An 18,144-nucleotide genomic window follows, 5' to 3' on the forward strand; every position below is an offset into this window, starting at 1 on the left:
AAATGTGTCACAAATATGTTTCATTTATTAAAAAGGCTAAACAATTCCCTAAATGAGAGGGGTATTGTTGTTTTTAGCAAACAGGAGTAAATAATGCATTTGTTGGGGACTATTGTCTGCCATGAATGAACACACTTTCACTGTGAATGAACTGGTGAGTTTTTCCAGCAGCAGGACGTGTATGTAGACTCGAAACATCAGTCACATGTTCATTGTAATGAAGAAGCATGTCCCCTAGTGCCAAATTGTGGCTCACTGATATTTAAAAAGTATAGTTTTTGGACAACAATGGAGCTCTATGGCACAGAGGAATACGATATACAGTTATGTGGCTTTGGGTACACAGACATTAATTGTTGGTAGTAGTATCAGGTCATTACCGGTTTTGGTCTTTTAATTGGATTTGTTGGTAATAAGAAAAATATAGAATAGTACCAGCCTGCCACAGATATTCAAAGCCAATAAAAAACATCCCTGTGGTATCATCTTAAGTGGACATGCATTCCTCATAAAGTACTCACAATTTAGCAGGCCCAACTGCAGCAGTGACGCCAGGGCAGTGATGATCATAAACATGAGAAGGCCACCCCGCCGGCCCATTAGGCCAACTGCCGGGCACAGTGCCATGCAGGATGCCAGCGCAATGCCTGCCATGGTGTAATAATCTGCATAGAAGTTATGGAACATGGTTGTCTCCTGAGCTTCGGGGTCCATCATGCTGCGGGCAAAGCAGTGGTGGATCCCATAGCCTGTTAGCCTGTTAGGTAAAGAACATACACAGGTCTAGGTTAGGGGATACTAGTACAGTAGGAGAGAAATAAGTGAATGGTAGAAAAGAAACAAAAAGAAGGAATGGACAAAATTGTAAACACAAGGGGAGAAGAGGAGGCGGAAGAGATGTATCACATTTTCTCTCATCTTAACTTATCTCAAAGAAACCGCACACATGTAAACACTGACTTATTGACACACAGGCACACACACCCTCAAGCATACACAAAAACAGGAGCAAACATTCACACAGGCTCTCTCCTGGTTGTATAATGTTTCATAAGGACAGAGCTCATGTACAATTTATGCTGACTTGGGGAGTTAAAGATACCGTGCACTGAAGCAGAGCTAAAGCTGGGTCAGCCTAGCTGGAGATGAGGTCTCAGATGGAGGAGAGAGAGGAGAGATCCCACCGGAGATGCGAAGAGAGAGCAGCACACATACAGTTTGGAAGGGCAAAAGCATTGAGAGCTACTGATCAATGCTGTATCGAGCCTCCAGGTTAATAGTGCTATCTCGACTGCTCAAAATGGAGCATCTGACTGGCATTGCCTCGCCCCGACACAGACATAGAAGCACTCACACACACTCCCTCTTTCTCTATCTAGTTTTCAGATCCTTCCACACAGATAAGCACCTTGACATGTAAATGTTCAAACTGTTTTTCAAGTACTAATACAAAAGACACGTACGAGTTGACGCAGAGCACAACAATATTCTTCCACAGGTTTCTCGTGCCGACCATTTTCACAATGCACGTCTTCTTGGGTTTCTTTTGAAGAGCTCTCTGCAGTTCTGAAAACAAGCAAACATGTTAATCGTCGTGTCTGAGCGATATCTGACTGTTGAGGCCCATGTCAATATTTGAGCATAACATCTATTTTAAGTTATTTCATAACTTTCAGTCTAGCAATGCAAAGTGTGGTCATTTTGAGTAGCCTAAAGTGCAATAGTCAACAGTGTATATAAAATAGGCTACATTTCTGCCCTGCATATTTTGGACACTGCATGAATGCATTATTAGTTTTTTGGGCTTTATGATTGTTTTATTATTATTATTATTATTATTATTATTATTATTATTATTAATATTAATAATAATAAGAATTATTATTATTATTATTCCTATGTTGTCGCATCACTACATATAATTATTTCTGTATAAAGAAAATATAACTTGTGTTAGATTTTTTTTCTCCCACAAGTTCACGATGATATACAATTTTTAAATCACTACCTGTAATATGTATGCCACGTGGTGCTTTTTTACCCAAAAATGATAACAACTTTTTGTTGCAGTTACCCCTCAAATTTGAAAAAGGGCTCTAACAAAGACATTTAATGAGGATATTTACAGTAACAATTAAGTTTTCTATTGAGGATGGCAGTAAGAGTAAACATTAGATGCTACACCATGAACTACTACAACTACTATTTCTAGTCATAGTTCCATTATCTTTATTGTGACTGTTACTTCCGCTGTTATCACACCCCCAACCGACACCGTCAGACACCGCCTACCAAGAGCCTGGGTCTGTCCGAGGTTTCTCCTAAAGGACGTTTTCCTCACCACCCGAGGTTTCTCCATAAAAGGAAGTTCTTCCTCGCCACTGTCACACTAAATGCTTGCTCTTGGGGGAATTACTGGAATTGTTGGGTCTTTGTAAATTACAGAGTGTGGTCTAGACCTACTCTATCTGTAAAGTGTCCTGAGATAACTCTTGTTATGATTTGATACTATAAATAAAATTGAATTGAATTAGATGACAACAAATTATGGACAATAAACCTTATCGGAAATTATACCATTTTAAACAGTAATTTAAATAATATACAAAATACGACAAAAATATCTTACACATGTATTCAGAAAAACAAGGGTAAAAAATACCTACAAATGCAGCCTATAAAATATTTATGTGGTCCACAATTCTGCTTGCATATCAGCCAACATATACACTGAATCCAACAGATCTGTAATAAGGTGTGCTCAGCCAATGTCATCAGCCTGCTTATATATCCAGCAGGCTCTAGGTAATCTAGTTAATCATCATGTCAAATTCAGTTTTCAGGTCAAAGGAAAGTTCAACAGCAGTCTGGGTTCTCTAAATTCAAACAAGGACACGCCTGATTCATTGCAACCAGAAAAAATTCCACATGTATTTTTTAATGAGCATGTTTCATCCCACATGACTAGTCTCCCGCTGCTTTGTGAGACAGGTATGACAATGCTCACAGAAGAAACAGAACCAGTTCATGAGAGGGAAACCGCCCTATCCCGCAGGTGATGTGACATTGCAAATGACAGATGTTTTTGTATCAGTCTGCGCGTTGCCACAGAAACACACCTCTGCTTTGCGGTACTGTATGTTGACTCATGTGACAACATTCCAAACTGCCGTCTCAAGGTTATCTCGGGCTGTACCACTCAGGCTTTCCGGTGATCCCCTGGCCCGGCTACAAACCTCTGAGTAAGACTATCCCAACTGAGATATATGCAAATCAATCCGCTTCCTTTCCAAAGACGACCTAATAAGTAGTTACACATGCATCTGTCGTGCTTGAAAAAGTTGCTCAACTGCTCTGCTATAGCGGCTGTTATTACATTTAGTGCCTAACATTGTATTTAGTGCTGAGCAGTTAGAAGTAAAAGTAAATATTACTGGAAGGGTTGGGGACAGCCAGTTACTATAAAGACAAGAGTGGATAAATTATTATCGGTTGCAATGCACTTTTCTCAATGCTGCATCAGCACACGGTCTCCAAATTCTAAAAAGATGCAGCCAATTTCACACTGAGTGGTTGCTCTTTGAGCCTTTTCCCAGCAGTGGCACTGATTTTTCTGTATTGATTGATAAATACAGTGACCAATAGCAGGACAAACTTACCACAGTCAACAGTGCAGTTAAAGTTTAATACAAATGCAATCTGCTACGACAACAAAGCTCAATCTGCTCTTTGCCTCTGGCAGGTCTTACGTACACACAGTTAACCCGGGGTCAAAGAGCATGACCTGCGTCCATCTGCTGTCCGTACACCATCCTGTCAGCTCATGTCCCCCCACCCAGGCTATAATGAAATTATTTTTTAACGTTCTAGTGTGTCATAATGTAATGTTCAACACCCACACTGCTACCTCTGGAGTGGTCCGTTACTATGGCAACCAGACAGGAAGCAGATATAACCTTGTCAATCCGTCTTATTGAAGAAAGCACAGCTGGGGATACTACCCAGCTCTTTAGAAAAGAAAAAAAGAAAAGAAAAACAGAAAGCTTGGAAGATGTCTTTTAATGCCGATTTCTTCAGAATTGGTGTTTATGTCGTTACCTGTGAGGATATTGTCGGTGTCAAGCTCCATGTTCACTTGGTTTTTCTTTGCTATGTGTCCCATGATCCACTTGGAGCGGCAGTACTGCTGAGTGGCCAGCAGCCAACGCAGTGACTCAGGGAAGATCCTGTCGAAAAGACGGGGGATGTCCTCGTTAATAAGACACAAAAAAATGAGTCTAAACAAAATGAATCCTCCTTTTAAAAGGCAGATTGAAATCTCTCTTAATCAGGGTTAGAAGTATCACATCTTGTTTGTTTTTGTTTTTATTAAATGCAGAAAAGAAAACTGTATTGGTAAGCCAAGTTTAGAAATTGTACCCTGTTCACACGCAAACACTTACATACCTAACAGCCTTCCCAGATGTCTTTACAGTGGGAACAACACATAAACACATGCCTGCCAGCCATTGTTATCCCCATCCCTGCTTTCATTTCCCATGCTTTATTATCTGGTAGTTGTATTGCTACATGTGGCAACATTCTTGTGAGTGGTCAGGTTTCTCCTCACAGCCATATGGCGATTCAAAGACAGTCAGCAAAATCAATGCCACAGTTGCCTCAGTTGGTTGCTTCTCTCTGGAACAGTCTATGTGAGTAAAAGTGCAGGATTAATTATGTTGCACTAGTGTGGTTTTAAGTTGTTTTCCCAAATCAGCAAACTTAGATCACCTGCTGTGTTGGAACTCTTCAGCTGTATTTCTATACTTGCAGAGTCAGCCACTTTGTCATTGATGGATCCAGTCTGTGCCCTTAAACGCTGTCTGGCTTAATCAAGAGAATGAATGAATTCCCCAAATCCTTTTGTGAAGCCTGACTCCAGCAGAGTTGCTGATGCATTTGTGTATCTCAGTAGTGTGTGCAGTGTGGACAGCCCTATTACATGTGCAGAAAGAGGCTAAAGTGTTGGCTGGTTTGCCAATAAAAGCTTGCCCTGCACCTTGCAGGTTGTGTTATGTGCGATATCTGTTTCACAACCCGCTTCATGTCCTTGAGTTCTGTAAGTCTTTTTTAGCCAGCAAGGCCATAATCACATCAAAGCAGACAACAAACTGTTACAAAACCCTTTCCACAGCTTAGCCACCTGACTGCTGAGTTATTGTTTGTGCAGCGACTACCCTGATGTATGCCTAAGGTTTCTGACCTCTGCTCTGTATCATGGTGAAAATTGGTTCTTCTCTCTGTGTCCTACTCTGATTGAAGTGCATAATATCACCCGTATTGATGTTTGATCAGATTAGTGATTTGGACTGTTTCTGAGTCTGTTTTATTCGGGAACAGCATTGAACAAAGCCAAGGCCTTTGATAACCTATGATAAAAATCTATATTCTTGGATTTTCTTCTGCTGGCTTTGTACACACCAGCATTGCTGTGGATCACTGTGCATCACCAACTTGATCTCACAGAATTCCGTGAAATTAACACAGCCCCTTAACTCAAAATCTGTGGCAGTTTTGCAGAATTGCAAAAGATTCTGTGATGGGCCCACGGAAGAATTCCGTGAAATGAACATGGATCGCCGAAATTCCGTGATGGGCCCACGGAAGAATTTCGTGAAATGAACACAGCCCCTTAAGTTAAGGAAAAGGTTGTGGGTGGGCATACGCTCCCATGACACACAGGACAACAACGGGACGGTTGGCTTCAGGAAAAGAATAAACGGTTGGGTTTAGGAAAAGAATAAACGGTTGGGTTTAGGAAAACAATAACGGGACGCGGGACAACAACGGGACGGTAGGGTTTAGTAAAAGAAGAAAGCAACGGTTGGGTTAAGGAAAGGTGACACGCGGGACACGATCCCCGGGTCTCCTGGGTGAAAGTCCTGTGTTTGACCCATCCACCACCCCAACCAAACTCCCTCTGTGGATTTTCGGGCTTTCATACTGCTAGCTACCGTAGTTGTCTTAATGCTACGTCATCTTCTCATTGACTTTACATTGGTATTGTTTTCCGTGGTGGCCACACGCAATTTTCACACATTCCGTGCCACCACCACGTAATGCGGTGTTAACAGTTCGTGATCATTTCACGGAATTCTGTAAGACCAGGCTGGCATCACGGTAGAATAAATGGAGGTGAATACACAAGTATTTATTGCCGGAGCTTTGGAAAAAAGAGATTGCACTCACAGTAAAGTTTGCTGCAAATGAGTTCACAAAAAGACATTCAGCTGGGAATTCACTGGTGAAAAATTAGACTTTATGGTTCCTTGTTTGAACTATGTAAATCTGCTGAAGCATCTTTGGCATAACCAGGTTTTATTATTATTAAATCGCTGGTTGCTTAGAATCTAACACATGTAGAGTTTAATTGCAAATGGCAGCACATATTTCCTAACCTGACGTACCAGACGTTTGTTACACAGAACCACCTGAGAAGTCGTCATTGGAATTTGGAAAAGGGCAGGCGCTTACAACATATACCTGGCAGGTGATTGAATGAACCATCTATCTATCACGTCCGTCATTGTTGTTTTGAACGAACAGTCGCGGCCGTCACACACACCTAAACCACGCCCATAGCTGCCAGTAGCTCCTCACTGGACGCTGATTGGTTCGGTAAGCTGGTAGTTCAGACAAAAAACAAATTACTTGAAGCCTGACAAGATGGATTATCGTGTGATTTGTGATCTCGCAATTCTTGCGTGATCTCGTGATAGCGTGAGAATCCAGCTGCCGTGCAAGTTAACATATTTCAGTCTCATGTAGAATTTAAACTGTAAAACACCTTGTTAACAGAATGACGGGTTAGTGCCAAAGTGATGCTCGGGTCTTATCCTTACCAGATGTAGGACAGCATCAGTAGCAGGGGGCAGATGATGACAGCTTGGAGTACCTGCCAGTCCCGGCAGAGGTATGCCATCCCGGGCATCAGCAGTTGACCACCCAACACCACAAAACTGGTCACCATGGTCATGGAAAAACGCCATCCTGGCAGGCACAGCTCAATCCCTGGCAGAGAGGAAAAGAAAGAGAAACAACAGTGTTAATAGGTTTTTCTGCAACAGACACAAAAAGACACAAAATGGGCATGTATGACAGCAAAGAAAATAACCCATTTTCAAGGTTTCTTGTAAATATGACACCAGCTCTTCGTAAGTTCAAACTTAGCCTACTTACTAGTTTACTAAGTTACAATTAATGCATCCCTAAATTAAAAGAGATTGCAGCAAATGATATAGTTCTTAGGTAGAAATTAGGTATTAGTATTTTATTATACTAATAACAACTATTATATATTATATTACTATTTACATCCAGGAGCTGTCGGGTGGAACTGTTAGCAACAAAACTATTGTTAGATTGCTAACATTGTCTCGTATACATGGAACATGAAATATGGTCGGCATATCTGACACAATGATGTAAACTAGGAAGATTTTGAATTACATTTTAGAAAAATAACACAACATAAAAATTACAAAATGTCATGCCAATAATGTTAGGCTGTGACATAAAAACATCAGCTAGGTTAACACAACTGTTTATTTCCTACTTATTCTAAACTGCATGAATACTATGAAATCTTTCTCCAAGGTTGCATATACTAAAACATATATACTAAAACAGATACTAAGTAAAATAAAGTAATACATACATTTACAAAGCATTGGCAGTTAGCCTCACTTTAATGTACTGTTTGGACCCTGTAATCTTTGGAAGTTATGCTACAGCTCGGGATGCTACAGTAACGACCAGTTCACATAGCTGATTGCTTTTGATTGGAAAGTGCAACATATGTTTCCTAGAAACCTATTTCGACTTTTCCAGATAAGGCATTTCTTAAGTTTTAATGGTAGTAAGCCCATTTAGTAATTCAATAGTTTGAAGCTAGTTAGTTTAGAGTTAACTTAAAAGAGACTAATGGTAATGTCTTTTAACACACGAAACACCTAATACTGATTAACACATATATTATAATATAAATATTACGTTAATCAAAAGAAACTTAAAGTGGCAATCCTTAAGATTTCTTTTGTGTGTATAAAAAAAATGAGAAACCCTGATAAATCACCATGTACAGTTGTTGTTCAGAGACAGTAGATAGGCCACGACAATAGGCTACTGTCAGAGTGAACTAACTAGAAAGAGGTTCCTTGTACTCAATTCTCCTCTATCAGAATGGCACTGATTCATTCACCCAGCCATTAGCATGCACACCACACGGGCAGCCAGCAACCACAGACAGTCCAACCCTTTAGTTACTGCAGTGTAGAGAATGGCTTCTCATCAAACCATGGAACAGTGAACCGCACTATAATGCTACTATTCTTGGAATGCCCAAATCTGTTGTCCTGCTACATTCATGCCTTTTTTGTTATACTTAACAATTTTGTTTTCTAATGGGTCTTTTCTGCTGCCCAAGAATGTGAACGGTCTCCAGATGGGCCTTTCGAGGTGACAGGGCCAGCATAATACAGTGGGTGTCGGCGGCCCCGCTTCATTTCAGTGAAAAAGACCGGAATTTCAATTAGGACTTGCCCCCTTCTGAGGACATGAATAATGCTCTCTGTTCACAGACACTATCACAGCTGGAATGACAAAGCCAATGAGCTGAGAGCAGGGCGATGGGTGCAAGACCTGCTGAGTTTGAACCAACTAACCCCAAGACCCCTTTTCTGTGTACTGCTGGGAGAAAAGTGACGGTTCACTGGTTACAGACTGCATGGGATTTGAATGTTTCGGTTATTTATAAAAGGCATCATGTGCACTGAACAGGCCACTGCATTGTGACCGAAAGAGTAGATCCTGGGGTAAGGTATGAAAAAAAATCGCTGACACGCACAGACATATGACAGTACAAACTATATCACTGATATAAAGATATTAAAATAAGTGTAAATATATATACAATAAGGCATGTCTTGTGTTTATGGTGCTGCAGAATGAAGACCAGAGTTTGTGGAAAGGAAAGGAGTTCTGAGCTCCTTACACCTGCTGACCTTAATCCTCCACAACCCACTAGATCAGCATTCCCACAATGCCCTGCTGCCGCCTGTGTTCTCATGACATACATCTATTAACTAATCTGATGACACATACAAGAAACTGAAAGAAGATGCTAACTGAGGATCTCTGGGGGGGACAAAACAAGTGGGACATACAAGCTATTGAAAAATAGACCCATTTAAATGAATTTGGACACTGTGCCGTACAAAGTGGAAATGACATCATCACTGATCAAAACAATAGCCAATTAATAATGAAGATAATCCCCAAAGAAGCTTTAGCTGGGTTGCTGACTTTGGCAAAGCAAGAATATGAATCACACTCTCTGGTACACGCAACAGTAGCTCACTAGTCTTCTGTCAAGTACATAGCTCAGTCAAGAAGGCCTATTGTTTTACAAGTGAAAGAGTGGTTGACCAGTAAATGCACTCAGTGCAGCCACGCCCTGTACCCAACAGGCTAATGTCACAACCTTTTACTGGTCACAGGAGGTCCATATGGCCCAGTGCCATGACTTCACTGCCTATCCTGGCCACTCGATCTGTTCAGTATAACTACATGATAAGGGAGACTCTTAAGTATTTCTCTATACTGAAAAATAACAAGGCTTGTTTGCTGTGATTGATTTTTATGGCATAACTATGACTTCTTCTCGAGTCTGGAGCTACAGGCCTACTTACAGATGTTACAGGTGAAACATTAAGTGCCACTGTGTTGCAGTTGCCATCCCGCAGCTGTGTTCCCACTTCTCCTTCCATGTCTTTTACCTGTACTTCTGTAAATTGTGGGTGAATGGTACCAGATGGTTCCAGACTTCTGAATCAACACCCACATCTCTGATTGGTTCAGCAATTAAAATAGGTCTGCTGTTATGCTCATTTACTGCTGTCAACCAATCAATACGGTGGCCCTGAAGTGCAAATCACAACAGCAAATAGAAAAACGCAACAGCAAATCATAAAACACAATGGCAAATAGTAAAACAAAATGGCAAATCATAAAACACAACGGCAAATATGAAAACACTTCAATAAATCATAATACACAACGGCATTAACTTCTACCGGAACTTCTAACTGAGGACAGACCCTTCTGATTGGACAGACGGACTGTCTGTCTTTTAACAGGAAGAAGAGGTAAAAAACACGGAAAGTGCCTACTTTTAACAGATTGACTGTCTGTTACTGTAAAAGACAGACAGTCCATCTGTCCAATCAGGAGGGTCCGTCCTCAGCTAGATCGGTTAGTAAGTTAGTAGTAAGTTAATGCCATTGTGTTTTATGATTTGTTGAAGTGTTTTCATATTTGCTGTCGTGTTTTCCCATTTGCCATTGTGTTTTATGATTTGTTGAAATGTTTTCCTATTTGCTGTTGCGTTTTATGATTTGCTGTTGCATTTTTCTATTTGCTGTTGTGATTTGCACTTCAGGGCCACCATAAATCAAAGCTTTGTTGGTGGAATTAAAAAAAGGAATGCCATTTTTACTTAATAGCTAGCTACCTAGCCACATCCATTCAAATTAGTGAAGAAAAGAAAAATGACCAAGAAAATGGCCACACTCGAAGATGGGGTGAAAAGCCTACCATCCAAAATCTCCCATGGGTGTAATTTGGTTGAGATTGGATGACTGTAAAGGCTAACGACTCACATCATTTTCAGACTCCAAACCAGGGCCCCTTGGTGCCCTGTATGGACGCATCTGCATTTGTATGGTTTCTCCACGAACATATTCAGGCCTTTAATTTGTCGTCCGTTTCCTGATAGATGCTCACATTCCAAATCTTGCTTCTACATAGTAATGTACTTATTGGCCTGGTTCACTTGCCTGGTTAAAGCTCCACACCTTCAAAGCTGTAGTCACAGATGGAAATGCTTGGTGAGACCAAACTCAATTCAGGCATGTGCATACTGCTGATGAGTTTTTGGTGTGCTTCTTGGAGTGGCAGGCCAGTGCAGCATTGTCAGCAAACAGCACTTCCCTGATTAGGACCCAATGAACCTTGGTCTAGAGTTCCTGCAGATCGAAGAGATTTTTGGGTAAAGGCAAATTGCATCCTCAGTGGAACATAGTGACCACACAGTGTGGGGGTGAGTGCACAGCACTGTTTAACCCACAGCTAACCAGTCTTTAAGAATAGGACACATTTCTCTTAATGTGCCCATCACATTTTAACAGAATGTAATCATCCAAAAAGCTTTGGCAGAAAGCCAATTCTACTGAAGGTAGATCATTGAGATTCTGGGTACATATGAGCAAGAACAAACTGAAGTTTATTTACAATTTTGCTCTGGCAAGTAACTACCAAAGAATGCTCCCAAGGGAGATTCCACACTATTTTTTTCTCCCTTTTCTTATATATAGTGTGATTGTGTTAGCACACAAATGTCCCAAGGTGTCTTCCTTTCTTCCAAGTACTGAAGAGGGGCCATTGACTAAGAATAAGGTCATACTCATTGATTAGTCCCTTATCTGGAGGTGCAAAGAATGCCAACTAGCCATAAGCCACAGGCACTTTCCTTTGATCTGTGTAGTCTGAAATTCTCTGCAATCAAACCATAAGTAAAACACTACCAGAAGAGTATTTTTCTTTGATAAAGTTTGAGTGTGTATGTCCTAACTACACCCACCACTTCAACACTGCCACCCCCTTCCTCCCACACACAAAGAGCGACTGATATACAGCTTGTACTCTGACACACATATAAGACTAAATCCAGAGTTGCCCTAACACAACTGATTCATCAGTCTGACTAAAGAAGAACTGAAACAAGAAAGTGCAAAGGTTGCCTATGCTGTTTCTGACAATCACTGGACTTCACTCAGGAATTTGCAACATGAGATAGCTTGTGGTTATGTCATGTAATGTCTCTCACAGACATCAAAGGTTAAAAATTAGACCACGACCATTAGGTCACAGAGTATGCCTTTAAACAGGGAAGTGGTCTCCTAAAATGAAGAGACAGACAAATAACAGATGTAGGATATGCATGTAGCCTAGTTTGTTAGGGAAGGAAGTCTACTGAGCAACCAAAAACGCAAACTCTGCACAAAAGGGAAATTTGACCCTGCTTAGAGGGGTGGGGGGGGGGACCTGTGTGTGCACCTTAACCCACTTATCAGGTGACAGCTAGAGCGGATTGTGTTGAAGGATGAGGACAGGTCAACCTGTGTATCATCGAAAATACCTTTCTTTGACTAAAAAGCATTTCCTGTCTGTACACATGTGCCACCCTGGCTCTCTGTATACTTCATCATCCTTTTCAGGCATTTCTTAGTCTATATCCACGACGTTCCACTTACGGGATTGCTCTCATTCTGCTGGAAATTCGCCGGATGTCACCGTTTTCGATGTCCATTTTCAGATGTCCCGTTAGCTTTACCGCTTTCTTTGTGTTGTAATTTAATAAATTCCGGTCGATATATGAGGACTATGGTTAGCTGCTCCTCAGATCTCTGCAGGGTAAATCTAGACAGCTAGCTAGACTATCAGTCCAATCTGAGTTTTCTGTTGCACGACTAAAACAACTTTTGACCGTACACATGTATGTGAGATATATGTGTGTATGTGTGTTTGTTGTGTTATGGTTGTCTAAGCTACTGGATGCCTAAAATTTCCCTCGGGATGGATGGATGGATCTATCTATCTATCTATCTATCTATCTACCTACCTACCTACCTACCTACCTACCTACCTACCAAAACAAGTTCCTTCCTGAGGCTATTTTGCAGCGGCACCGTGGCTCCGCTCGGCGCTTAGCACCGCCCAAGACAATTGGTTTAAAGAAATGCCAATAAACCAGAGCACGTTTCTCTCTCATTTCCGGAATGCTGTGTGGACTAGCCAGACCCTCCTCCGCAGCGCCGTGGAGGAAGGTCTGGCAATGTAAGACTAGGCATTTCTTAACATTCAGAATGAAGAAAAAGTCGCCTTAGTGAGATCCATTTAATGGCAGCACACTATCTCTGCAGTGATGTGAGGTGGGCCTAGCTGCTGTCCTCAGGGAGGCATAGCCATATGATAGCAAATGAAAAGCTTCTCTCTTCAGAGTCCAGATATGGCACGCTATACTCGAATCAGGCCAAAACCAGTGATATCCATCAATGACATTACACACAAACAAAGCAAACCATGTTAGGGGAAGAAGGCAAGCAAACAAAGCATGTCGTCTGTCAGACTGTATCAACAAACAGGAATCTGACATTGCCACAAAGGAAGCCATTTACACAGATACATACAATAGCTTCCATCTTTCTGTGCTGCCCCTTGCACTTCACCTGTGTGCAGAGAGCTTAATGGCTGTGGTAATAGGAGGGCACCACCGAGAAAAAAAAGCACCTCATTACAGACAACACTGGAAAGAGGACAAGACTGGCCTGGCTAGCCTGACATAACACTGCAGCAGAAAAGCATGCATCACAGATCATCCTGTCTGAGTAGAGGAGCACTACTTTACCATCACAAGGCAGGAAACATGCACACAGACAGCTGGGGAACACACATGACCATTTACGTAAAACCTTATGGAGGACAGATGAGATGGGAGGATATAAATGAGTGTTGTCACATTACCAAACATTTGGTTTTGGTTTCGCATCATGAATATGATTCCTAAATAAACGAGACGAAATGCTCTCAATTGCCCGTATTGTGGTCTATTTTTGAATGTTTTCGCTTACACACATTCCTATTAACAGTAAATACAGTTCATATTATTGCTGAGTATGGCACATCAATCCTTTTACAGCCACATGCTTTATATATAATTGTATCTTTATGACCACGACCTATCTCTACATGGTCCATATACATACACATTTTGTATGGTGCTCATTTAATTATTGTACATCAGAGCACTGATTCCTTGCTATGATACCACTGCATCTCAAGCCATCCATCATCATATAACATTCATGTACTTCCCCTCCCTGTGTTTCAAGTAAAATGTATTTATTTATTTATGTTAAAAGGAGTGACAGCAAACACTACTCCAATCAATACAGTCTGAGTGTCTGGGCATGTCAGCAGTAATTGTACCGTAGTGACATGAATACAAGACTTATTTTCCTTTAGAAATTGCACTTGCTAAAATGGGGTCATGTAACATTCATGGACTAAACGAATATGTGATACATTTAATAATGACCCTTTGTCTGGCTCTCTGATGCTTATTTTGTCCATTTCTCTCTCCTTGTCTTCCATCTTCTCTCCCAGATGTGACAAGTTTCCATAAGCAGTGAATAACAAAATCTAAGCCTCTTGGGAAAAAATAAATAATGTGTGCATTTTAGCCAGGGCTCGAGGCAAACCACAGTACTAAATCAGCTTGAAAACATATTTAGTGGCTCCATTATTGGCATTTTGTGGCGCATAGCAACAAGTGAAGATTTCCAAATTAATTGACACTGATACTATATATTTTTTTAAATGTTAAGTTATCTAGATGACTAGAAACATAAACATAATATATTTGGAAATATCCCTCGGCTAGTTTAAGCAACACATCAGAAATCATTAATGTGTAAATATCAAGAAAAAGGGAAATAAACCTTAAAGAATACAACATTCCTTATCAAAACATAAGTGCCAACAATTTGAGCTGGCCATTTCCCCAAACTATTAGCATGAGTTTGTCCCAGAACATCATCCATAAAATAAAATCTTTTCCATGTAGATAATCACACAGAGAGCAATCATGAGCATACAGTATACTGTATGTCAAAGGTTACTGACAGGGAAGTTATAAAGCTCTTTTTTATTACACAGCTTTGTTGAATACTCAATTCTGATTGGTCAATTACAGCATTCTACAGTCTGTTATTTCTGAAGAGCTGCTATGTATAACAGGCCGTTGCTATGTATATTCTCTCTCACACACAAACACCCTTGACATGTATAGGCTTGCCTCTATGGATTTAGACAAGAAAGTGAGCAAAAATTCCACTTAAGAGGAGTTAAAGACATTTTCTCTTTACAGTAAGGCCATTATACAGACTTCTCAAAGTATACATCCTTTGCCTCTTATTAACATTTAATATTTGCTTTTAGGGAAATTAAAGATGTTAGATGAAAACCATTGAGTTCATGCATACATGCACACACTATAGCTGGCATTTTTGTAGAGAGAAACCTCACGTCAACCCACAATTGTTTCACTAAGTTATACAGTATGTGTACTTTGGTCTCTGTAATAATACTCAAACTCATATTTTTGGTGTGAATAAATATTTCAGGGAAAAAAGCAATGTATGTCTAGACAAGCATCTGATTTTAGCCCCACATACAGTAGCTGATGTGGATGCATGATATAACCTGCACACACAAAAAGCGAGCTCTGGCCCAGTGCCCCAGAACACAATCACCTTGTCTCTAGCTGATCACAAAATTCTCTCCCAAACACCCATCGCAGCCAGCTAGCATGACTCAGCTAGCTGATGTGCTGTTTGTGTTTGTATGTGAGGGGAGTAGAAGGTCAGGGTCGGGGGTTGGGGTGGTGAGGTTGTTTACCTTATGAGCAGCACCATGATGCTGAGCTATAGGTACTATATGAGCCTTGCCTGTCCCACCTGGTGCTGTGATGCTAAAAAAGCTAGCACACACTAATTGAGCACTAGGGTATACATAGCAGCACTGATCAGATTATTTTCTATAGCTATCAGCTTTGCTATTCTGCTGTTATACTTTGGAGCCAACATACTATAGATCATTGTCATACAACTGTCCATTAGCCTAGTTTATACATGAAAGGGCTTAATGGTATGCACATGCAAAAAACACTTGCAGTGTTGGTGAAATTGTATCACTCTTCAGAATCAGAGGTGAAACAGTTTGCTTTCTCCATCCATATGCCGTTTCAACATTCCTCTCAGTCTTTACGTTACACTTTTTCCCTACTCGTATTAGTTATTAGTCACTACTCTCTCCCTTTGTCTGAAACCACCTGGCAACCAATTCTCTTTTCCCAATTTCTTCTGTCCCTTTGTGTCACATCATATCAGCCATGTTCGGCGCTGCAGTGGGCCTGACTTCGACAGCCCATCCTGGCAGAACGGATAGTAGCCGTGTGCAATTTGCTCTACAAAGAGCACCCATATACTGAAAACTCAATGGGTTTTGTCATCAATGCCTCCAGGGCACAATGAGGTCATATACAAGGGGTGGGGGCAGGTCGGAGTTGTCTTCTAATTACTGCAATACCCTATTCACAAGGATGTATACAATGTACAGGGATTGCAATCACTGTATTGCTATTTTTTAGATTATAAGGGCAGCATACAATGGTGGCCAGACTTTAAGATCCATGAACTAAGACTTATTTGCACATGAATTGATGAGAAAGCGGGAATTAGTGTATTGTCTCCAGTGCAAACACATCCGAAGATGGGATTTGGCCCTGACTTTTCTTTGTAAGCAGAGCTAAACAAAGCAAGCCACAAAGGAGGGTCATGTGGTTTATAATGTTACATGCAGAAAATGTCATATAACTGACACAGTATCAGGAATAAAATGAGCTTTTGCCAACTGTCATGCAAATGCAATACATACCCTAAACAGAAAGGCTTGAAATAAAAACAATTGGTCCTCTCCAGTAATGTGTTATTGAACGACTGTGCTCGTCCTCTTGGAGCAGCTCTTGTGGAGTTTTTGTCGATACAGAGTGGCTGCAGGGTAAATATCATGTGACAGAGGCCACACATGATTAGAAATAAGGGCAGCGGTATAGCAACACAAAAACCTATCGAAATAAGCAAAGCTCAAACAAACATCTTTCCTGCTCTGCCTTGCTCAAGTTGAGGTCACTATATAGTACTTCAGCAAGCTGTTCATAGACAGAGGTATAATTTCCAAAGAATCATTAGGACATTGATTAGTAAAAAAAAAATATATAAGAAAACAGCTCATTATTATCTCATGAATAAGTACCCAAATAAAATGGGAAACCCTGCTTTAACTGTGAGGAAGAATTATATTTGTCTAATTTGTTGACAGGTCTGTGGCTGACTTCATGATTGTTAAATGAGGAACTGATAGCCTGAATTATAATCACCTGGAACCCGGAACCGTTAAGTTGTGTTTGCTGTTGATGCAAATATATCAACATGGGTTATCTAACCAGACTCTACAATCCTGGTCCTGGTGGTAAATGCTGGGCTTGTCAGGGTGAACAAGGGTAGACTAATACTGCCTCTAGAGTTACTTGCCTATAAAGCTACGGAAACTTTGAACCTACTATTTAAGATATTCTTGGCAACTTCTAAGCCATTGTGCAACCACACAGGTACCTGAATATGATGGCAGAGGGTAAAGTGTTGCATTTACCAGAATAAAGATAAAGAATGCCTATACAATTACAACAGATTGTTCATGACCGCTCGATTTACTTTGCAATCACTTTATTGCAGACTGTACGGTAAAATGGCAAATGCAAAGAATGTAAAAATAGGAGAATGGTAGAACAAAAGAAGGAGGTAAAGAAGGTAGACTTTAAGTAGAGACTGAGAAAGATATAATAATAATAATAATAATAATAATAATAATAATAATAATAATAATAATAATAATAGAAGTTGAACTACAGAAAGAGTAATGAGAAGAAAGCAAGGAGGAGGAAATATACAGGGGAAAACATAAATCTTTATTCTGACTCACAATAATTGGATTCTTTAGAAAGAAATTAAGTTTATTTGGAATGCTGTCTATATTCAAATAATGTTTCCTTTTTATTAGTCAGAATGGTCAGATACTGCTCAGCTGCTCTGGCATTTAATCATTAAAGAGGCGTATGACTTATGTTTTCAAATGCCTATTTAAATCTGCCTTTATATAAAAGCAAGTTGCATTGTTCACTGCGCCACTATGCAGAACAGATGTCAGATGAATCTTATCTTTTATGATGGCCAACACATTAAACGGACACATATTTGTACATGACAAGATAAAACAACACAGACACATAAACTAAGAACTGCAGTGTCAAGTTTGAATTGTACAATTTAGCAGTGGACCTTTTAAAAGTAACACGCCGACTTATTGAGACTTTAGCTTATTCACCGTATCCCCCAGAGTTAGAGAAGTCCATACATACCCTTCTCATCT

At 40.4% G+C, this 18,144-nt stretch overlaps 1 protein-coding gene across 3 annotated transcripts in view; it reads right to left on the reverse strand.

Annotated features, from left to right (window-relative positions):
- The window catches only part of LOC144526424 (solute carrier family 22 member 23-like), a 37,021-nt gene that overhangs the window by 8,693 nt on the left and 10,184 nt on the right, over positions 1-18,144 (reverse strand). For all 3 annotated transcript variants that reach the window (XR_013502751.1, XM_078263905.1, XM_078263906.1), the window contains 4 exons: positions 6,882-7,050; positions 4,099-4,226; positions 1,464-1,566; positions 522-757 (listed from right to left, as the gene is read on the reverse strand). Coding sequence is in view for 2 of the 3 variants with exons in the window: in XM_078263905.1 (XP_078120031.1) it covers positions 522-757; positions 1,464-1,566; positions 4,099-4,226; positions 6,882-7,050 (636 nt within the window). In the remaining variant the exon portion in view is untranslated. The remainder of the gene's footprint in view (positions 1-521; positions 758-1,463; positions 1,567-4,098; positions 4,227-6,881; positions 7,051-18,144) is intronic.

Source organism: Sander vitreus, chromosome 12, assembly GCF_031162955.1.
Source record: "Sander vitreus isolate 19-12246 chromosome 12, sanVit1, whole genome shotgun sequence".
Taxonomy (NCBI): Eukaryota; Metazoa; Chordata; class Actinopteri; order Perciformes; family Percidae; genus Sander; species Sander vitreus.